Source organism: Heteronotia binoei, chromosome 9 (assembly GCF_032191835.1).
Source record: "Heteronotia binoei isolate CCM8104 ecotype False Entrance Well chromosome 9, APGP_CSIRO_Hbin_v1, whole genome shotgun sequence".
In the NCBI taxonomy this organism is placed as follows: domain Eukaryota; kingdom Metazoa; phylum Chordata; class Lepidosauria; order Squamata; family Gekkonidae; genus Heteronotia; species Heteronotia binoei.
This window is the reverse complement of record NC_083231.1, coordinates 29,119,551-29,142,977: the sequence shown is the minus strand read 5'-3', so window position 1 is coordinate 29,142,977 and position 23,427 is coordinate 29,119,551. Positions and strand designations below refer to the sequence as shown.

General features: G+C 43.1%; 1 protein-coding gene across 1 annotated transcript in view; it reads left to right on the top strand.

The window, feature by feature from the left end:
- LOC132577572 (cyclic nucleotide-binding domain-containing protein 2-like) overlaps positions 1-23,427 on the top strand; it is a 44,671-nt gene that overhangs the window by 10,600 nt on the left and 10,644 nt on the right. The window contains exons 5-8 of the mRNA XM_060247364.1: positions 582-670; positions 2,307-2,469; positions 3,239-3,322; positions 19,401-19,465. Of these exons, the coding sequence (XP_060103347.1) occupies positions 582-670; positions 2,307-2,469; positions 3,239-3,322; positions 19,401-19,465 (401 nt within the window). The remainder of the gene's footprint in view (positions 1-581; positions 671-2,306; positions 2,470-3,238; positions 3,323-19,400; positions 19,466-23,427) is intronic.

Below are 23,427 nucleotides of genomic sequence, written 5' to 3'. Positions count from 1 at the left end.
GTCTTGTGTAGTTTATTTTGCTACACCTATTACAATTATATCAGGATTTCTGGCTGCCAAAAGGGAAACAAGCAGGGCTTTTTTGTAGAAAAATCCCAGCAGGAACTTATTTGCATACTAGGCCACACTCCCTAATGTCACCATTGTTTCACACAGTGCTTTTTAAAAGAAAAAGCCCAGCAGGAAACTATTTGCATATTAGGCCACACCCTCTGATGCCAAGCCAGCCGGAACTGTGTTCCCGCTCAAAAAAAAAAAAAAAGCCCTGGGAACAAGTATAACTTAAAAGGTGTTTTAAAAGTTTCTTTCGATGCAGCCAAGCAAACTTTTGTTTCACTTGAAATGAAACTGTGCCCTTAAAATCTGTCTGTGGACTCGAGTCGGCATTTCTGCTATGCTTTCTTCTTGGAACATCCTGGCTGCTGCAGTCCAGCTCTCTGCTCTGTTATTCATTACCTATAGTAATTAGCCATAATGCATGGTACTTTCATGAACTATTTCCTTTGGGCATAAAAATGGTTGATGCAGCTCTACTCCTGATCCCAATATTAAATATAAGATATTCTCTTCTCCCCTTTCAGATTCAAGCATGTTTGAAGACAAACAGAGGCTTTCAGTGTTTGCCTAGCAAAGCACAACTCCAGTTGTGCCAAGCGCTAGTCTACCAAGAGTAAGTAAAAAGCCTGGGTGCGACTGGTGTATTGTGCATTGGATCCATGCCATCAGCTTCCTTCAGAAAGCTGGGTCAGAAGGTGAACATTTTTCAACAAGGTTGAAATTCTTTTGATTAAATATTTATCATACTTCAGAAATGCTGTGCCCTGTTAAAATAAAATATTGACAAATAGAAGCTACATAATAGTTTGCTGGTATCCTGTGATTTCACCTGCAGCCTTTTAATGGAGAGCTTCAGGGCCTTTCGTGACTAAGACCAAAAAAAAACCTCCCTAGGTTTATTGTGGAGATGTTATAGGCAGCTGCTAGTCTCATGGATTACTATACAAAGGTGCATTAAAACCGTACAGGTCCCTCCCCCCCTTACTTTATCATCTTTACTGTAAAATGTGAACCAAGGCTTTTAAAATCTTACCACAATTATCTTAAAGTAGGGTATATAATCTTTATTTCACAGATGGGAAAACTTTAGTCAGAGTGAAGTTAGATGTTAAAGTTATGGTTCTTCACTCATGGTGTGAGCCTGGCTTCTTCGATTTTTGATACCTGTTTGCAAGCAAATTGAGCTGGCTTTGTTATATTCCATTAGGGTTGTCTGTATGTTCTTTCAGAAGTGGAAGTAATTTGGCTAAATTCAGACAGGAAGAGTCTAGTAAAATTGTATATAAAGTCCATAAATGTTACATCTCAGGCTGTGTAATTTGCCTTCATTGCAAAAAATGTGTACAGATTATTTTCACTTAGTTAAAATATTTGAGTAATCTATTGAATGCAGTAAGTAGACAAGAATAGAGTTTTTTCCCCCTGGAACTTCCTGCTGATGGGGATCTAATCTGAAGAATGGGGGATACCTACAACATCTGTCTTAAAGAGAGGGTAGGGCTTGATAATGTCTTGAGTTCCCATATCCAGTTCTTGCCAGTTGGTTGCAGGTTTGATTGCCTTACCGTGTGTTGCTGCTGCTGCCGCTAGATACTGCAGATGAAGGATTTGCCCTGTACTGATATTATGCCTTGTGCCAGTTGGGCTTGTGGAGGATTGCAAAGCTCTGAAAGCTTCCCTACAAGAGCCTGATATAGGAGAACTATAATCTGTCTAAAAATGTTGTTGATATCTGCTGTTCTGTCCCACTTCTACAGGTAGCTATTAAGTCAGACAGAGGGTAGCCCTACTGAAATATTTGGAAGAACAACAGAAAGTGTTGAGAAAATGCTATAATTCCATACAGGGTTTTTTTGGAAGAAAAGCTCAGCAGGAACTCATTTCCATACTAGGCCACACCCCCTAATGTCACCATTGGTTCACACAGAGCTTTTTCTACAAAAAATCCCAGCAGGAACGCATTTACATATTAAACCACATCCTCAATGCACAGCCAGCCAGAACTGTGTTCCTGCTCAAGAAAAGCCCTAGTTTCATACCATTTTTAAAGAAGGAAGGTTCTCCCCACAAGGGTCTCTGGTGGCACTTGGAGGCTGATGGCAGGAAGTATGCAGAAAATTCCCATGTGGATGCTGAGTTGCCTTAGTTGCCTGCATGTATCCTCCTTATGAATGCGAAACAGCAAATCCTTGCTGTGTGAATGTGGAGATTACCGTTGACTTAATTTTCATTTTATATCATTTCTCCAGGTATGAGGCTGGAACTATCATTATAAAGCAAGGGCGTGACGCAGCTGAATGTTACTTAGTATTATCTGGAAAACTAAAAGTTGTCATGACAGATGAAGATTCCAAATCCAAGGACTTCACTCCTGAAACATTATGTGAAGCAGAAGGAGGAGATTTCATAGGGGTAATTACTTTCATATCAAATAATTTTGAGAAATTTGGCTTCTCACACATGTTTGCCTTATATCGAATCATACCTCAGTTCATCAAAGTCAGTATTGTCTACTCAGACTGGCAGGGCTCTCCAGGGTCTCAGGCAGAGGTCTCTCACATCACCAACTGCCAGATCTTTTAACTAGAGATGCCAAGGATAGAACCTGGGACCTTTTGCATGCCAAGCAGAGGCTCTACCACTGAGAGCAGAGATTAAAAATACATAAAAGAGAAGCCTTCCAGAAACACATCTTTAATTTTACTTGGTCATTTTAATAGTCTGCTAGTTATCAGTTATCGATGGCCCCAAAGTTTTCGTCATTAGAAAAATGGGAAAGAGTCAAATGGGATCAGCATGCATATATCTTACAAGGTTGTGGACCCAGCATGATGTAGCGAATAATTTAGCAGGCTTGAACCTGGGAGATGATTCAAATCCCCCTCAGCCATGAAATTCATCTAGGCAAATTAATACCTCCCAGTCCCAACATAGGTTTTGTAGTGACAAAAATGAGATTTTTGCTGTGCCTTTCTGCTGGGAATCAGATCAAGAGGATATAGAAGGAAACTTGCAAAATTGTGTAGCTAGCTAGCATACTAGTACGTAATTATCTGTGTTGCTCACCTGGAAAAATAAAGTGATCTACATGTATGCATTTTTATATTAAACATTTGTGCATATTGCTATATGGGTCCTATAAAACAAAATAAAAAGCAAGATTTCTTATATTGTTTTCAAGGAAACCTGCCTCTTGACTGATTTAAAACGTCCTGCTTCGGTTATATGCAATTCTGATGCGGAACTTCTTGTGATAGACAAGGAGGTATGTAGACTATTCACTCTCAAAATAACACATGTTTTGCTTAATATGAAATTAACTTTTTCCACATTGATATTTTTGTTAAGATATTGCAAACAACTGTCCAAGGCTGGCTTCAGAAAATAGAATGTCAAACAATATTTATCCAGTAGCCCATATTAGATTCAAATTAAAGTACTTTCAGGATTAGACTTTGTAAACTGAGGTGATAGTGCATCCATGAGTGAATATCACTGCAGAGGGCAAAGCCGGAATGCCATTGATGGTCAACCAGTGTCGGGGCCAGGACTATGCGTAGTCATGCTGTTGCCATCCCCAGCCCCCTTGGGTCTTGAGTCCCTAGACAGAAGAACTTTCCAGGTCCCCTTGTTCCTAGGTTTGCAGATGCCTCTTCCACAGGAAGGGAGATCACCCTAGGAAATGGCAGAAAAGCAGCTTTGGCCAAGTCAAAACTGGCATGCAAAGCATCATGTTTCACATAATAGGCAACACTGAGCAGGAAATTACATAAGTCAGGGGTGGCCAACAGTAGCTCTTCAGATGTTTTTTTGCCTACAACTCCCATCAGCCCCAGCTATTGGCCATGCTGGCTGGGGCTGATGGGAATTGTAGGCAAAAACATCTGGAGAGCTACCATTGGCCACCCCCGACATAAGTCATGTAATATTTTTCTGATGAAGGGAGATTAAAGATAAAGGTGCAAGCACCAGTGGTTTTTAGTTACTTCCTCATGCTGTGGCAGTGAATCAAGGTGGCATTTGTCAATATTTGTAGTCAGAGAGTGGTCTATGCACAGAGTATTTGGCATTTGAACAGAAAAAATAAGAATCAGCATGGTTATAGGATTACAGTTCAGGAAGTATGGGTCTCTTTTTGTATCCAGAGTTATTCAACTGTAACACCATTTTATTTTATTCCCGGATACTGTATTCAAATATGTGGAGCAAGTTATTTCTAGGGCAAGGACCAATTACTTACTTCACACAGCAGTTGTATTTGCCACAATTGCACCATATTTTACACCATGCTGATTCACCAAGTAAACACACAAAATGTGAAGAACAGATTGTGCTCCTAAACATGCAGTTAGACTCATGCTGAAGAGCCATGTGCTGAAATCCTTAAAAAGGGCATATTTCCATCATATTTTCTGTGCGTTTTCCAGAAATGTGGGCACATCTATGAGAAATATAATCACTACAGAATTTTGAAGGGAATTGCTGAGAATCTTAGACATGAGTAGTTATGCTGGGTGAAATATTCACCCACAAGTGACAGTGTTCCTTTTGCATGTAATTGTTCACTTAAAGGCTGACCTAACAGTAATCCAGATACAATGCCAGTGCAATCAATTAGAGCAATAGGCCCCCTCCCCCATTGACACTATCTTTAACAAGTTAAGGTTCAGTTGGTTTTGGAGAAAGGGGTGCTCACTTCGACCTGCTGCAGTTTTGCTTTGTATGAATGTGATGTGACGCTGTGTGAATTTTTTAAATGTTATTTTAAACACTGTATGGCCTTTTCCTCTTGTGGTTTTAAACATTGTGGCCTTCCTTTTCCTGTTGTGATAACGATAAATAAAACTCAAGTGATGGTAGAAATTAATAATGATGACCCAAATAATAATGTTTCAACACAGCACATTTTCAATACAACACTTCTTGTATGAACAAAGCAAGGAATAAATGATCTGGCTTGCCTTTATTGTTGCAATGAAGTAGTGCTAGTAATGAATGACTATCTGTGGTTTTCTTTGTTAAGTGTCATGTTCATTGTGTTATTTATAAGACAGAGAAGGAAAATGAGAAGTCTAACTTCAGTCACCTTTTTTTTTTGTCCCTAGGGGTGAATGAGTGCTAATGGAGGCATGCCAGTTAGAGTTTCCCAGAAATATAGTAGTCTTCTAAAAGAGTGTCATTGTTTCCACTGGTCATTCAGAGCAATTTACATGGACATTTAGTTTTTTTCTTAAATGAGAAAAAAGTTGATCACATTTTAACTTGTTCTCATCCTCAGTACATTGTGCTGCAAAACTCACAATTCATGAATGAAATTAGTGGTTTTAGTGATGTTGATTCAGTTCTTTTATAAGTGATGTAAGTAATACCTGTTTTACTAGATCTGCATCCATTTTTGGACTTTGATATCAAAGCCTAAGAGCTCATTACAGTGAGCAAATTCTAAGAAGCATAAAATATTATCACTTCTAATAGTTATTGCTAAGTAGAATTAATGTCCTGTGTTTCCTTTGTGCCTGTTTCCTTTGAGCCAGTTTGGTGTAGTGGTTAAGTGGGTGGACTCTTATCTGGGTGAACTGGGTTTGATTCCCCACTCCTCCACTTGCAGCTGCTGGAATGGCCTTGAGTCAGCCATAGCTCTCGTAGAAGTTGTCCTTGAAAGGGCAGCTGCTGTGAGAGCTCTCTCAGCCCCATCCACCCCGCAGGGTGTTAGTTGTGGGTGAAGAAGATAAAGGAGAATGTAAGCCACTCTGAGATTCAGAGAGAAGGGCGGGGTATAAATCTGCAGTCGTTTTCTTCTTCTGCATAGGCCACATGACTTCATTGCTAAGAATTAGGTGGCCCATAGCAAGAGGCTAGTCCTAACTGTTTTGTTCTTTGTTGTGCAGCCACTGGCAAATCATCTTAAATGTGTGTGTGGCTGCTGAGACAGTTTGAACATGCCTTTTCTGTGTCCTGTATGAAAAGTCAAGACTCTCATCTTTGGAGACTTCAGGATGAGTTGTTGCTCTCTGCCCTTTGTTACAGTAACCCATAAGTGGGATCCTTGGCTGGATTGGGTGTCAGAGACTGGAAAGCTGCAGATGTATCCTTATTAGATGTCAGGCACTTGGACCTCAGGTTGGATCAGTATACTGAGTAGAATGCAAGGCAGTAGGGTAAGAACTGAAGTAAAACAAGCTGAAGGCTGGTAGTTTGGTGGCTCAGACAGATGGCTTGATGGTATTCCTCAGTGGCTGGAATATAGAGGAGCTTTGGATATGCTATTGGAATCAGATTTGCCTTTTGGTGTCCTCTGAAACTGTTTGTAGTTCTCTAACCAATGGAATGAAGAAGCAGGGTGCCGGAAACTGATTTACAGGATTCCTTGTTTGAACTCAGCAGTTCTTAACTTTAGATCTGAACTAAAAACTATTGAATTATTAAGAGTTTCTGCTGCTTACTTTTGGTCTAAATATTGAATGCAGTGCCACAAGGCTTTTTTAAAAAGTTGGAGCAGGCCAACACAGATCTGTAATTATTAGTGTGAAAAGCAAGAATTGAGTCCAGTAGAACTTTAAAACCAGCAAGATTTTCCAGGGTATAAGCCAGGGGTGGCCAAACTGTGGCTTGGGAGCCGCATGTGGCTCTTTTACACTTATTGTATGGCTCTCAGAGCCTCAACAGCCCCATCAGCCAGCTTGGAGAAGGCATTTCCTTCCTTCCTTCCTTCCTTCCTTCCTTCCTTCCTTCCTTCCTTCCTTCCTTCCTTCCTTCCTTCCTTCCTTCCTTCCTTCCTTCCTTCCTTCCTTCCTTCCTTCCTTCCTTCCTTCCTTCCTTCCCCTGGAAAACCTTTGACTTTCAGAAACTTATGCCTTGGAAAATTTAGTTGGTCTCAAAGGTGCTAATGGTCTCAAATCTTTTTCTACTGCAGACCAACACAGTTACCCACCTGAAACTATTAGTGTGAAAGGTGCTTTCATTATTTATAAATCCAGAACTTATTCAGATATTGATTTTCCCCCTAAGAACAGCTGTACACTGTATGTACTCTGTAACTGCTATGTGTTTGAAGTGAAAAAATTCTTCCCAGTCAACAGTATATAATTTGCTGCAAAGGAAGTGTTTATGAACATTTAATCTGTGGTACATCATGATGGATGGCAGTATAAGAAAACAGAAGTCTCTGTTTTAGCAAAGTAGTAAAGGTGTTTTATGTAAAGCCTCTAGCAGAGGAATTAATTCATTAATATAACTGGCAATAGAATAATGAAATTCTGTAACCTTGGGCACAATCCTCTAAGCACTGTTTTTGGGTGTTACCCTTTAGCTTTAGTGGAGTTTGTGAGGTATTCTTACTTTATATGTGAAACTTGTGTAGCAGCAAAGAGTGGATTGTCCTCTCTTCCCAGTCTTTCCCCCCCCCCCCCCATTTTTCAAGTTATGGTTGGGAAATACCTGGAGATTTTGGGGGTGGAGCCTAAGGAGGGTAGAGGAAGGGGAGGGACTTAAACGCCATAGAGTCCACCTACCAAAGTGACTATTTAGTCCAGGTGAACTGATCTCTCTCCTGGAGATCAGTTGTAATGCCAGGAGATCTCCAACCACCACCTAAAGGTTAGTAACCCTATGATATTCCTCAAATAACTGGATTTTGCTGGTTCTGTTCTGACGAGAAAAAGAATGTGTGCTAGTCACCTATAGAAACACCTATCTTTGCTAATTTGTATGTATTATTGATATTTTTGACTCACCAATGCCTTCAGTCCTCTTGTTTTATATTGCCAGAGGTTGTAGCTTAAACTCTGTAGGAGTGCACCTACTTAGTGGAACTGAATAATAGAATAAAGAAATAAAATGCTACTTTAAAAGCCCTTCTAAACTCCTGGGACTGGAAGTGGGGGGCAGAACAGGAAAGGAGGCTTTTACCTCACAGCTACAAGAAGTGCAGGGCAGAAATAAAATGCATGGACTTTCTGTAGGAATGTGATTGTATTATCCAAGAAGATTGATTTATATATGGAGAAGATCTAATCTGTTCATTAAATTACAACCCTAACCTATTCTTAATACTGAGAAAAATACTTACATTATTGCAAGCCTGGGGAATGGTGACATGAGAGGAAGAGCCCTTTGGAATTTGAAGAATATCTTCAGATCTGATTCTCAGAGTTTCAGCTCATCTGTCCTAACAACTCTACTAGCAATGTAATGTTATCTGATATTACAGCTATAAGCTTGTAGAACATATTCATTAGTATCCAATCAAACAAAAACTACTTTGAAAGCTCCTATACGAGTTTCCCTATTGTATGCATCACTGTTTATTTCATTTATATCTCCCCTGTCTTCCCAATGAGGACCCAAAATGGTTTTCATTGTTCTTCTCACTGCCCCTCATGCTATTGGCCTTCATAACTGTTGTGGAAACCATGCTTCATGGATGCATACTTCAGAATATATCTACTCTGTTAGGGAACTGGGTCTTATGCTAGGTGAACTCTGTTCACACAAATTTCTTAATGCTGTGTCTACCTTAGAGCCAGCTGGGCCAAAAGTATCTGTTATACACATTCCCATGGTCCCATTGCATGTAGACTGTTGGTCTTGAATTAATGGACTAGAATCCAAACATGAGGAGACGGGGTTTCACCCTTGACCTTTACTACTTTCATTTGTTCTTTTAAAGCTTAGGGTGGTGGGGGTTTGGTTTTTTTTTGTACTTTTGTGTGCATGTACACCTGGACGTCATGGCAACCTTTGATGACTGACCCCTGCTGGAGACCTGGAGGATATTCAGAGAGGTGGCTGAATAAAGCTTGCCTCTGTCTTCCCCATTGCTGGTATTTTAAGGAGGTCTCCCATTAAGCTATACTGTTTTTAGATTAATTATTTTAATGTTTAATTTATATATTGTATGTAATTGTATTGTTTATTGACTGTACTATCTTGTTTTATTGTCATAACATGATATTTCTATATCATGCCTTTGTAAGCCGCCCTGAGCCTGCCTTGGCGGGGAGGTTGGGATATAAATAAAAATGTATTATTATTATTATTGTTGTTGTTGTTGTTGTTGTTATCCAAGTACTTGCCAGAGTTGACCCTGCTTGGCTTCTGAGATCTGATGAAATTGGGCTTCCTGGGCTATTCAGGGTTTTTTTTTGACAGAATTATGACCAGATACAAAGAAGAATGGAGCTCTGCTTTTAACAGTTGTGCAGAAGAGGGAAATTATAGTAGCTTGTACTGGATATAGGGGAGTGATAAAAGTTGCACCTGCCAGAATAATTAAGTGGAAAATTCTCCTTTGCATCTGGTAACCTATAGAGAGAGCAGAAAAGATACAGAATCAAGCAATGTTATGTTGCAGGTTGTGGTTTAGAGGGGAGGAAACTTTATATTCTCTCCTAAATTGTTTTGTTGCTGCTGGATACTTCTTTTATGTCAAACTCTTTTGTGCTGCTTTTAGAGCCTGGGGAATCGTTTGCTTGTGACTTTGTCTGTCTATCATAATCTAATCTATTTTGCTTAATGCAGAACTCTGGAGATGGTCTGATTTTTTTTTTAAAAAATTTTGAATACCCGCTCCCCAAGACCATTGGAATTCTGGAAGACTACCCTACTTTGACTTATGTATTTCAACTGCCACACTTCTAAAAAGTGACACTGGTCTAGATTTAATGTGCTCACTTATATCCTCTCTGTAGTTTTCTGTTATCTCTGAGCCCTGGCAAAATAGTGAGTTCAGGGCCTGGAGTGTGGCTGTGATTTCTTAAATGAATGCTGGCAAGAGTCAGCAGCTGGCTCCATACTGGCTGCAAGTTTTGTACCTTTGCAAATGATGGCAGTACTTGTTGCCTCCCTCCCTCCCTGTCAAAAAGTAAATCTTAAATGCTGTATGAACCCATCATCTATTGTTTATGTCACCCTGGAAAGAGCCATGAACATCAAAGGGGATGGATAAATGATGACATATTTGTTTGGTGCCCCTTTATCACTTTAATTCTTGACTTCCACATGAAATCTGAATTTGGAAATGATGGTTGTAGGTCACAATAAGGTTTCAACATTCTAGTCTGAGCTGTATTTAAAAGTAGAGTAAAAAGCTGCTGGTTCTTTAAAAAGGTATCTAATTGCAGCTCATCACATAATAGGCTCTGGTCCCCTGACTGACTTTTCTGTACAAGCCTTTTCCATTTCCTTTATGCAACATCTTAACTAGGTTTTGTTTTCATTTAATGTTGTGGGTTAAAAAAATTGATATTTGCATTTGTTTTGTCACTGGCTTCAATGTAAAATATACAATTAGACCATAACTTTGGTTTCCATCCAATTGAGATGAAGTTGGCAGGGACTGTACTTCTCACCCAAGGGATCCTCTCTGCCAAATGTCAGGCTGATAGAAGAAAGGCTCAGAGTGTTATGCACAATTAAAAATCTCATTTATAGAGCAGACAGGCAGACATTTGGCACGCTTCCCTTGAAGGCAGCTTGTATTACAAAGTGGGTACAGGAATGCTTTTGGCACCACGGGGAAGGGAGGCAGAGTTGCCCAAAGGGCTGTTCGGGGACTGTGATTCTCTTGATCTGTCTCTGGATATCCACCCCTTTCCCGTCAAAATAGCTTTCCAAGGTAGAGTATTGCTAAGGTGCAGGAGGGGGAAAGACCAGGCAGAGGGAAATGTTTGATCTAAGAAGGTGCAGGTATAGTCTTGATGACATTTTAGCCCCCTCCCCCTGAATCTGAGAAAGAGCAAAATAAACTGAATTATTAAAACCTTGAAGTAACAACAGCAAGCAAGCAAGGGTGTCTACATTCCCTGCTGCACTGCATCCTCTCGTTGCTAGTGCTAGTCAACCAGAAGGCAGACGATGTTGGCACAGACAAAAGAAGCAATGATTGGAAACATAGCCACCACTTGACCCCTACGCCTGCTCTGAGACACTGATGTGTCCATTCCTGGGTGTTATTGATTAGATTTCATGCATTAATGAGAAGGTGCTGCCTGGCTTTGAAAAAGGCTAGCATAATGTTTCCCTTCAACCGACAGTGCTGCCTGGTATCTGGGGGTGGAACCAAGCATAATAGTTGACCCTGTCACCTCCCTCCCTTACGCTGTGCTTCTTAACCTTGCAGGTGGGGGGCTGAAAGTAAAATGTTTTTGTCTCCTCTGTTTATGTTTTCAAGGCAGCTTGACATAATGCCAACTACTAAGGGAACAAGGTGGGAGACCTTGCTTTACCTATGAATTAACAGCAGCCAGGGCCGGCTCACCCACTAGGCAAACTAGGCAATTGTCTAGGGCGCCGAGAGGTGGGGGTGCCTAATTGGGCTCCCCAGCACCGGTGCCCAAGACAACCACCTAATTTGCCTCCCTCCCCCACCCCAGCAGCAAAGCACCGTCTCTTCCCATATGTCCCTGTATGCCAGCTACATCATCAGGCAACCATTTCTTGGCTTTCCCACCACTTAGGGTGACCTGTCTGGCATCAGCTCTAGCCTGGGGTCTTTTCTATCATGGCTCCTGCTCTGTGAAATGGGCTCCCAGAATAGGTGAAGGGGACCCCTCCTTGGAGATCTTCAGGAGCCACCGCAAGTCCTGCTTGCCAGGACTTTTGAGGAAGTCTGAATTGGTAGCATCATTTAAGAAACCAATAGGAGCCAATCATTGCATTTATAGAATTGGAGAAACCCTCCTACAGGGCTCAGAGCTGTGTAGGAACCACACAGTAGTATAATGGAATGGTTCAGGAGGGTGTTTCTTTGAAGGAAATAGGATTGTTGCTATTCCAGGCAGGGCTTTTTTATAGCAGGAACTCCTTTGCATATTAGGCCACACACCCCTGATGTAGCCAATCCTCCAAGGGCTTACAGGGCTCTTCTTATAGGGCCTACTGTAAGCTCTGGGAGGATTGGCTTCATCAGGGGTATGTGGCCTAATATGCAAAGGAGTTCCTGCTACCAAACCCCCCCCCCCGATTCCAGGGTTTACTGAATGTGTTGTCTTGCTCTTACTAAAATTGTCTTATGTTGTAATTCTATTTTCTGTATTGTTTGTATGTTATATTTTACACTTTTTTGTTGCATTTGTAATACATCTGGAGTCACACTGAGAAAGACTGACTTTAAACAAAGTTAATAAAAACATTAAACAAAGTAAATAAATACATTTCCTCATCTAAACCAGGTTTTGCTTAGATCGCGGCTCAGAAATATAGTCTGCGCTTTCACATAATCATGGCTTTGAAACGGATTCTACTTCTAAATTCTGGCAAGCCCTGCCTTGGAACAAGCCTTGTGCAAAGTGGTATGTGCCATTTTACTGTTCTTAAGAGGAGGAAGAGCTAGCTCATAATTAGATTGGATTGACAGTAAGTTGATGCAGTATGTTTTATAGAGATCTATTCATCACAGCGTGATGGCTATTGAATATTGTTCCTTCAAAACAGTGGAGAGCTGTTTAGAAACACTTAACTAAAACATTAAGGTACCTATAAATGCTTTGCGTCAAAATCCATGTCACTTTATAGCAAAGATACTAGTGCTAACAGAATGTGACCATCCTTAGGGTGTGCCAGAGAATACTGTTAGTAGTCCTGCTTTCTTCTTCAGTCCCTCTCTGCCCAGAGTTCTTCTGCATCGCAACACTGATGAGACTGTAAGGGACAGTAGGTGTGATCTACACAGGTGTAGGTGTGTGCATCTACACAGGGGTGAGAAAACATCATGGCAGCAGCAGTATACCTCTTGGGGATGGTGTCTGTCACCCCATCCTCATACTGCTTGTTATGACTGCCCCTACTCATTCCTGTCTTGCCTGTACCAAAGTGTAGTCCTTCCCACAGCCCAGGATGCCTTTCCCCTCACTTTCGCTTTTCCTGCTGAGCTGTGCTAGCACTAAGGGGGGGGGGCAGCAGGGGGAAAAGCCCTTTAAAAGGCTAAGGGAGGGATTCCACCCAGGAGAGTAAGTTGCCTTCATCACTTGAAAGTGGAGCTTAACCCTGTCCAAACGTCCCTAATGCAACATCAGGTGGAATGTCCACCTACAGCCACCCTGATGTGTGTCAGGAAATCCACAAGCATTGCTTAGAATGTGATCTTTCCCCATTTAATCTGAGGGTTTCCTACATTCCATGTGGGGAAAACCTCTGCATAAAGGCAGCCCTAGATAAATCCTATGATAATCCCAGGTGTGGAATTCTAGCAGGAGCTCCTTTGCATATTAGGCCACACACCCCTGATGTAGCCAATCCTCCAAGAGCTTACAAAAAAGAGCCCTGTAAGCTCTTGGAGGTTTGGCTATGTAATGTACTCAAGGAAGACTTTGGATGTTTCCACCTGGCTCATTGGAGCCATACGGACTGAGCTTGGGGATTTGGGAACAAAGGGCTGCAGGATTCAAATCCCTGCAGCCCAGGACCAATCACAAGCCCCCACCAGTTTGAATGACCCAATAACGTGCTTGTGCGGGAACCCAGAGATGGGCACATAGCTTGAGTGTGCCGGTCGGCGGCGCTGCGCCAAGAAAAACTTCCTCGCCAACAGAATGGCCACCGCCACAAGGTCGCACTAGTGAACAACATCCAGGCACTCACCACTTTGGGGACCCAGGTATGCCAGTTGCCCCTTCCCTCCCTGGATAAATATTACATGACTGTGTTCATGGAAGGCAAGCCCTGCAAAATGGTAGACTCTGGGGCGGGTCAGACGGTCATTTTGGCACGCATGTTCAGGAAGATGTGCCATGGGGGGGGGGAAGCCCAGTTACAACCAACCTCATTCATAGTCCGGGACTTTCAGAAGCGGGAGGTTGCAGTCCTGGTAGTGGGTCTGGTCCACATTAGGTACGGAAAGTTCAAGGGCAAGCTCGCCCTCATCGTGGTGGAGGGTGACCTGTGTAGCCTTCTAGGTCGGTCCTGGTTCCAGGCCCTGGGTATCCAAGTGATGGGGATCCATTACACCCCTGTTCAAAGAGATTTTCAAAAGGTGTGCAAAGAGTTCCCTGCTGTTTTCGACGGGACTCTGGGGACGTACACCGGGGACCCCGTAGCATTACAACTGGACCCCAACGTGCAGCCCATACGGCTGAAGGCCAGGCACGTGCCACTAGCTCTTAGGCCCAAGATCGAAGAGGAGCTTGATCGCCTCGTGGCTCAAGGGGTTCTGGAACCAGTCGCTAATGCGAAGTGGGAGACTCCCATAGTAACCCTGATCAAACCCAATGGCAGTGTATGCATCTGCGCTGACTATAAATGTACGATTAATAAGGCATTGCAAGGCCATGCATACCCCGTCCCAGTGGTGAGCCACGTGTTAGCATCCTCAGCAGGAGCAAAATTTTTTGGGAAACTAGATTTGGCACAGGTGTACCAACAGCTCCCTCTGGACGCCGCCACAGCAGAAGCTCAAACCATCGTGACATACCGGGGGGGCCTTCAGAGTTAGACGCTTGCAGTTCGGGGTCAGTGTGGCTCCAGGACTGTTTCAGAACTTGATGGACTCCCTTCTTAAAGGCATTCCAGGGGTCCAGCCATTCTTCGACAATGTGCTGATTGCGGCAGCCACTGAGGACGAATTTGCCGACCGCCTCTGAATGGTGTTGCGGCGTTTCGAGGGGGCAGGGTTAAAGGTAAAATGGGAGAAATGTGTATTGGGGTGCCCACCATAGACTTTCTGGGGTATATGGTGGACGCGAGCGGCATTCATCCAGTCCAGGACAAAATAAAGGCCATTTGTGATCTGCTGGCTCCCACCAACAAGGCAGAACTACAGTCGTCTTTGGGAATTCTTAATTTCTACCGTGCCTTCCTTCCCCACCAGGCGGCGGTAGCAGAGCCCTTACACAGACTGCTGGACAAAAGGGCACTGTGGGTTTGGGGTCGTCGGCAAGCTGCCACTTTCCAGGCAGTAAAAGACATTTTAACTTCAAACAGCTTGCTGGCGCACTTCGACGAGTGGCTACCCGTCATGCTCGCATGCGACGCCTCGCCTTACAGGGTCGGCGCCATGTTGGCCCACAGACTGCCGGGTGGGTGCGAGGTTCCGTTTGCATATTATTCTAGGACCTTACAGAAACCAGAGCGAAACTACACTCAGATAGACAAAGAGGGCCTGGCTATCGTGGCAGGGGTAAAAAAAATCCACGATTACTTGTACGGCTGACCCTTTACTATCTTGACGGACCACAAGCCCCTGCTGGGCCTGTTTGCCCCCGACTGACAAATGCCCCAAATGCTTTCACCATGGGTGTTGAGGTGGTCCATCTTCATGGCAGGTTATCAGTATGACCTTAAGTACCGCCCAGGGAAAGCGATGGGTCACGCTGATGCTCTGAGCTGCCTGCCGCTGCCCTCCATGGACCCAGCCCCAGCCCCGGTGTTTCAGATCATGTCACTGGAAGCCCTCCCGGACCGCTCGGTGCATGCAAAGGACATTGCCTGCTGCTCTTCCAAGGACAAAACCCTCTCCCGAATTCTGGACTGGGTGTGGAGGGGATGGCCAGAAGGACGGGTGGGCTCAGAATTCTTGGTGTTTGTGTCCCGCCCGGGACGAACTGTCTGTGCATAAAGGGTGCCTGTTGTGGGGAAGTAGGGTGGTGGTGCCCCCGGTACTGCAGCATCAAGTCCTAACAGCGCTGCATGAAACCCATCCAGGGATTGTACACATGATAGTGCTGGCCTGCAGCTATGTATGGTGGCCAGGAATTGACAATGCCATTGAATCCTGGGTGGCCCGATGTCAGCCATGCCAGGAAACCCATCCAGCATTGCCCTGCGCCCCAACAGTGGGAGTCCAGTCGCAACCTGAAGGGGAGGGATGGTGGCTCAGTGGTAGAGCATCTGCTCGGGAAGCAGAAGGTCCCAGGTTCAATCCCTGGCATCTCCAAAAAAGGGTCCAAGCAAATAGGTGTGAAAAACCTCAGCTTGAGACCCTGGAGAGCCGGTGCCAGTCTGAGAAAACAATACTGACTTTGATGGACCAAGGGTCTGATTCAGTATAAGGCAGCTTCATATGTTCATATGTTCAACCCCTGATCCCACCTGCACCTCGACTTCGCGGGGCCCTTCCAGGGGCATATATTCTTCCTCATTGTGGACTCCTACTCCAAACGGTTAGAGGTAGTGCCAGTAGCCTCCACCTCTTCTCGGACGGCATTAGGGGCGCTCTGCAGGGTTTTCACCACACATGGCCTCCCAGACATGTTGGTATCTGATAATGGGAAGGCCTTCACCTCGGCTGAGTTTCAGGATTTCTGTGGCCGGAATTTAATAAAACACATAAGGTCGGCCCCCTTTCACCCAGCCACGAACGGCCAAGCGGAAAGAATGGTGCGGGCTACGAAGGAAACGCTCCGCCGCATCATATATGGGGAGTGGGAAGTGAGCCTTGCCGAGTGCCTCCTGGCGCAACATTCCACCCCAGTACGGTCACTGGCCGCAGCCCAGCAGAACCCTGCATCAGGAAGAATTCTATCCAAATGCTCTCCCTGATATTAGATTTCTTTAGGTAGGATTTTTTTTAATGGTAGAATATGCTGACCTGTAGGTGCAGATACACTCATTCTGAAATTGTATGATCCAGGCAAAGTTTTATGAACAGGGCTACAACACGATTACATACAGGAAAACACTGCTATGAATTATTATGTTAGTCTACACATTCAAAATTAGTTTAACCAGGCAAATTAGATAACTTTTACTGTTTTATTGGTAACAACAATGTGTGACTAATTATGGTGTCAACATATCGTACACTGCCCATAAGGAACTAGACTTAACACAGTTTCATTAAGAACCTGTATAATATTCTTTTGAAGTTTTTAATTAGTTCTACTCAATTATGAAAACAACTTAGTGGAATTGGTAAAAATCTCTCCGTGATCACTACAATATATGAATGTGTGGACTTGTCCACTTATTGTATGCTCATTGAAGAAAGAGGCATTTCCAGGAGTTTGAAAAGTGCTTTTAGGGAATATAAACATTGGGTTTTCTTGCCTCCCTCTTTAACACCATTCTGGTCTGGATCCAAAATGCACTTAAAAGTACCAGAAGTGAAAGATGGTGGTTTCTAAACACGCACATGGACTCTCTTGGGATCCATTAGCACCACATGTTGTTCGTATTCCTGTAACATTCCTCATCAGAGTATTTCCTTGCAAAAGTGCTGTGTGAGAATGCTACTGACAAAAGAATATTATGCTAGCAACCCTGGGAATGTTGGGAACCTTGATCCTGAGTCTGCACATTTCAGAGTGTTTTCTTGTGAAAATGAGAAAATGAGAAAAAAGTATATTTTTGAATTTAAATATGTATTTTTAAATGCTACATAACCATTTCCAGGCCTGTTCTCTATCTTGCAGTGCAGAGGTGCCACAGAACAGCAGCACTGGTCAGCATTCTTCTCTTTGAATGCCAGCACTCAGAAATAGTGTAGCATTGGCCAGTGGTTAGCCATGATTTTCCAAGGGATTTCAGTTTGGGATCCTGCAAAAGTTGAGACCCAAGTGGTTATGTATGATGAAGCCACAAGCTGTCATAACAAAGCTACTATACTTTCCTTTTTAGCATTAATTTTCAGTTTTCTAATATGGATAAAATAGCATTTAATCAGGGCCTTGTGAGATTAGGGCCCTGAGGCATATAGTGCAATGCTGCAGGGCCCACAGGATGGAGCTGGTCTACCAGGCCTTTGGTGAGGCAAAGGACACTTGCAGAGCTTTTCCTCCCCTGCTCACACTGCCTGGGTGAACTGTCTTCAAGTACCATCCGGGCATCCATTGAACGGGCTCCTTCGTTAGTGTGTTATGCCCTGCACAAGTGGGAGGCATTGGTGGGTGCCAGAGATAGTTTTATGCTGTGCTGATTTTAATATTTTATTTGCTATGAATTGTATTTATTCCATTGCTACTTGATTGTTGTGACCCACCCTGAACCCAATTGCAGGGAGGGAGGGATATAAAATGAATAATCAACATAGCTGCATTTCTGGCAAAGGTGACCAGAGCTTTCTTTGTAGCAGGAACTCCTTTGCACATTAGGCCACACACCCCTGATGTAGTAGCCAATCCTCTATGAGCTTACAGAGCTCTTAGTACAGGGCCTACTGAAAGCTCTTGTAGGATTGGCTGCATCAGGGGTGTGTGGCCTAATATGCAAAGGAGTTCCTGCTACAAAAAAAAAGCTCTGCAAAGGTCAGGTGTCTATCTAATAAGTATGGATGGAAAGAAACTAGAAGAATAGTGTTCGGGAATATTTAATTTCATTTGTTTACTTCTAAGAGGAAACAGCAACAATATTGGGTCAGTTAGGTGAAAAATGTTGCTTACATTTACATTTGGTATTGATGCTTATAGAATTTCTGTATGCCTTTTTAGAACGTCTAGCTTTTGTAGTTTGAAAGTGTAGTGAATGGAGATACTAAAGGATGAGTCATCATGCTAGTAGCTGGTGCCAATTTCCAGCTACTAGCATTAACTTTAAATATTAATGTTTTTGCCGACAGAAGTAAAGATGCTTTCCTTTCTCAAGATGAGGCCTATTGCCTGGCATAGTCACCTTTGTGACTGTAGTTAATGCAGGTACCTCCTACATGGAGCTTTTGCAGCATGGAGCTTCTTTCCCCCCCCCCACAGTATCATGCTCATTCCAAGCACAGCTCATGTTGCTTCTTTTAGTTTCACATTTGAGTCATATTTAAATACTGCCATGGAGTTGCGAAAGGGGCAGTTGGCCTTTTAATGATCGCCTCCACACACTGATCAACTGTGAAGAGTGCAGCCCCTGGGGGGGGGCTCATGATTCGGGTCACTTCACTACTTCTGCACTGACTTGACAGATTACATGGAGGATGGGAGAAGAGGTGTGGTGGGGAGAACAGGCAAGTGGTGTTGGGTAGAGCCATGCAGAGGCCATCCCTGGCCACCTTCTCCCTCTTAACTGCTCCTTCCATGGTGTGAGTGCCTTTTCCTACCCCTCTGTGGAAGCAGATGTAGACTGAAATATTGTTGTCAAATTACATCTTTTTTGGTTTGGTGTCCAGGGCTGTCTTTTCCCTTTAGGACTTTTCTGCAAAGCTGGGTCTCCTTTCTGTCTACATAGTGCTTACCCATGAATTTAAATTTCCACAGATGGGACCATATTGAGTCTCAGATATACAGATTGTATCTTTGCTCTTTAACACTCAAACAATCTATAAAAAAAATTCTCAATTGTCAATTGGATCTAGTCATGGGCTATAATACATTGAACTGAACAATGCCATCTAAAACAGGAAGGAATATTTTTTTTAAAGATAACCATAGTTACAGAACAGTTACATTTGCTTCCTTAAATATAACTTCCATGTTCCATTTTTACAGGATTTTAAATGTATTCTTCCTGACTTGCAGCGTGAACGATTCTATGCAACATCTCACTTTCTAAGGTAACCCTCCACCCTCTAAAAATCCATGCTTTAAATTATGCTACAGTCCTTTGCGAATTATGTGAGTGCAGCTTGTTTGGCCCAAATGAGTATAAACTGGGGCTACAGGGTGCATGCAGGATTAAATTTCAATCAAAAGAGGGAAAAGACGATAATAATGATATTAATATTAAGCAGAGCCAGGAAACACAACTTGTCTACTAACCTATCTCTTATATTGGTCTTACAGAAGAAACATGGTGTAGTTTGGGTGTCAGAGACAGATCTTGAGGAGCCAGTTTGAATCCCCACTCTGACATAGGAACACAGGGGGTGATCTTGGCTTAATCACTCTCTGTCAGCCTAATCTACCTCACAAGGTTGTTGTGAGGCTCAAATGGAGGCAAAGAGAATTACTTAAACTGCCCTGGGTCTCCATTGGGGAGAAAAGTGGAGTATCAATATCTAAATAAGTGGCAGTAGTTCCCACAGTTTCTCAAGTCTGTTGTTGTAAGAGGGGAAATGACATGCAGGGACAGAGCTCCGGCCCTGTGATTGCAGCAGCAACATTGGTGTTGAGAAAGGAGCGTCACTGGAAAGCTCCCCAGCCAAGGCCAGAAAAGAGCCACTTTTGCTGCTGCTGCAACATCAAAAGAGTGGCATTCCAGGCTGCTGCTGCCTGCTGCCTCCTGAAAAGGACAATGTCCAGATAACTGATTGTTGTTGTGCTGTGCACTTCTGATCATAGATATGTGTGTATGTGGGTGGAGGGAGGGGGAAGAGAAAGGAGAGCCAAGCCAGGTGTGTATACTTCATCTGCGCCCAGCTCAGTAGCCCAAGGCTTGAATTCTCATGCTGAACTAGATTATAAGGCAGGGGTGGCCAAACCTGCTTAACATAAGAGCCACATAAAATAAATGTCAGATGTTTGAGAGCTGAAAGACGGAAGGAAGGAAGGCAGACAAATAGATGGGGGAAGTGGAGATGGAAAGAAGGCATCTTTAACTTCAATGCATTCGCCAAACTTCCAGCTGGCTTCTTTTGGAGAAGTGATTTAAAGAGAGAAATGGCTTCTCCAAGCCAGCCAAGGGGGCAGTGGGGGCTTCAAGAACCACACATGTGGCTCTTGAGCCACAGTTTGGCCATCCCGTAGGGCAAAAAATTAAGCAGTAGCTATCATTTTAGCATCCACTGAAGTAAAAAAAAAAAAAAAAAGGAATCCTGCATTTTAGAGTGCACCAGAACTTTTTGTGAATCTCGATGTGCTAGATAAGAAAAGAAGCCCATTCCTGCACTAAATCATGATCTTATAAGAAGGATTATGCAGATTTACAGCACAGTTCTCTGAGTGCTTACTCAGAAGAAGCCCTACTGTATTCAGTGGCATGTACTCCTAGATAAGTGCATAGGATTGCAGCCTGAAATAGTTTTGATTCTACTTGCTGCCAAAAGATCATGGCAGTAGATCATTATACCCCAGTGGATGCAGAGGTCTGAGGCAAGGAATGTTCAGGGGAAACTGCTGTGTGGACGCTCCATTGCCACTGCATTTGCAGAACTGTTTCCATGTGGAAAAAGGAAAGGTCCCCTGTGCAAGCACCAGTCGTTTCCGACTCTGGGGTGACGTTGCTTTCACAATGTTTTCACAGCAGACTTTTTACGGGTGGTTTGCCATTGCCTTCCCCAGTCATTTATACTTCCCCCCCCCCCCCAGCAAGCTGGGTACTCATTTCACCAACCTTGGAAGGATGGAAGGCTGAGTCAACCTGAGCCGGCTACCTGAAACCAGGTTCTGCCAGGGATCGAACTCAGGTCGTGAGCAGAGCTTAGACTGCAGCACTGCAGCTTTAACACTCTGCACCACAGGGCTCTTCCATGTGGAAGCAGCCCTTATTACGTACATAGGTCCTCTGACTCTTTTAAAGCCATTTCAGATTATGAATTGTTATCATATGTCTAATTCTAAACTGCACAATATAGGATCAATAGATCTGCAAAATGGAGCCTGGAACAGATGTGGTATTTATCTACAAACCTGAAAGGGGTTCCAAGTTTGCAGAAAAATCTGGGGGGGGGGGGTTTAAAAATTCCCCAAATAACAAAAACTGCTGGTAGTTTTAAGAAAAGAATGCCCACTGAGCTGTCGATGGCAACTTTGGAGGTTGCTAGGCAATCACAGCAATATAGCTGAAGCTTCCAGGACTTTGTTTCTGTAAAGCAGGGGCAGACTTGGAGATCAAAACAGCCCTTGGAAAGTTTCATCGCCCTCTGTTGACATAGCTCCTGATGAAGAAAAGGACCACCAGAGACACATTCCCCACACAACTGGGCCCAGTCCAGCAGCAGTCACCAGCTGGCCCTGGTGGGGCCCTACAAAACTGGATTGCAAATTTTACATTGGCAGTCTCCCTGTGCTGCTGCTTGTCTAACGTCCTTCCCAAAGTAGGGTGGTCTTTTGACAAGGCTGCAACACAGGCCATGGCTCTCTTGTGCAGAAAGCAGTGCTCTTCAAAGATGTTTAATATTTCATATGTATTGGGGTTATTTTTGCTTCAGGACTCAAGGTCCATAATTAATGTATGCTTGTTTAGATATATATGGTGTCAAATACTCTCTCGACAAACAACAATTCAGCTGACATTGACAGACACACAGTGTAATTCTACTCTTCTAATATTCCTCATAGTTGCTATAATTTTCGACATGAATTTTCCCACAGTTGCTTGTGAAAATAAACATTAAATTATTTGTTGTTTGATGTTTGGTTTATCAAAATGGAGGGATAAAGTATATTTTTAAACTCACAGAAACAAACTCCTGTTTCGCTCAGGCTAGTTTAATTTATAGATATAGATATCTGGATTGCATTGGTTTGAGAGCCAGTTTGGTGTAGTGGTTAAGTGTGCGGACTTTTATTTGGAAGAACTGGGTTTGATTCCTCACTCTTCCGCTTACAGCTGCTGGTATGGCTTTGGGTTAGCCATAGCTATCGCATGAGTTGTCCTTGAAAGGGCAGCTACTGTGAGAGCCCTCTCAGCCCCACCCACCTCCCAGGGTGTTTGTTGTGGGGGAAGAAGATAAAGGAGATTGTAAGCCGCTCTGAGTCTCTGATTCAGAGAGAAGGGCGGGGTATAAATCCGCAGTCGTCTTCTTGTTGCTGTTGGTACATATCCCATAATGTTTGCCTAGCTATCAAAGTGTCCCCATATTGCAAAATTGTTATTTTCTCTCTATTAAGCAGTTATAATAATGAAGAATCCTTCAGGCTGTTAAGAAGACTGCCAGACCACCATCTGAGAGAATGCATATTTTAAAGATAGAAATTATATCTGAATTGTAAAGCACAGTTGTGTATCAACCTTCTACCATGATTAGGTCCCCCCTGGCTACTGGCAGTGGATGGGGTGGTAGGGTTGGCAGGTTTGGAAACTCCTGGAGATTTGGAGATGGAACCTGGAGAGGACACGGACCTCAGTGGGATACAATGCCACAGAACCCACTCTCCAAAACAAGTATACCTGCCAAGCATACTTTTGTAACTTTAGTCAGTAAGAAACATCTTTTATCTACGTTTTCCTGTTGTTTCCTTTGTTCATCTTGTTAATTTATAACTACAACCAGTAGATGTCAGTGCAGTGCTTTGTTACTTTGAAATTAAACCTTTAATGCTGGCCTTGGAAAGTTCCAATTAATATAATTTTTAGGTTCAGTAAAATTTCATTTATTAACACATTCATTCAGGTCATGTTACTTTTATATTTTTATTCACACTTGTAAGAATGTAAATCAAGCTTGGGGTTTTTTTTGTTATTCACAAGGACAACCAAAGTAATATTTATAGAGCTGCACATCAGTCTGCAGTTAAATTGTGAATTTTTAATGGGTTTTTATAATTGTTGTTTTATCTATATTGTTTTTGTTGTGTTTCTATAATCATTTTATGTATTTTGTAAGCCGCCTTGGGTTCTGCAAGGGAGAAAGGC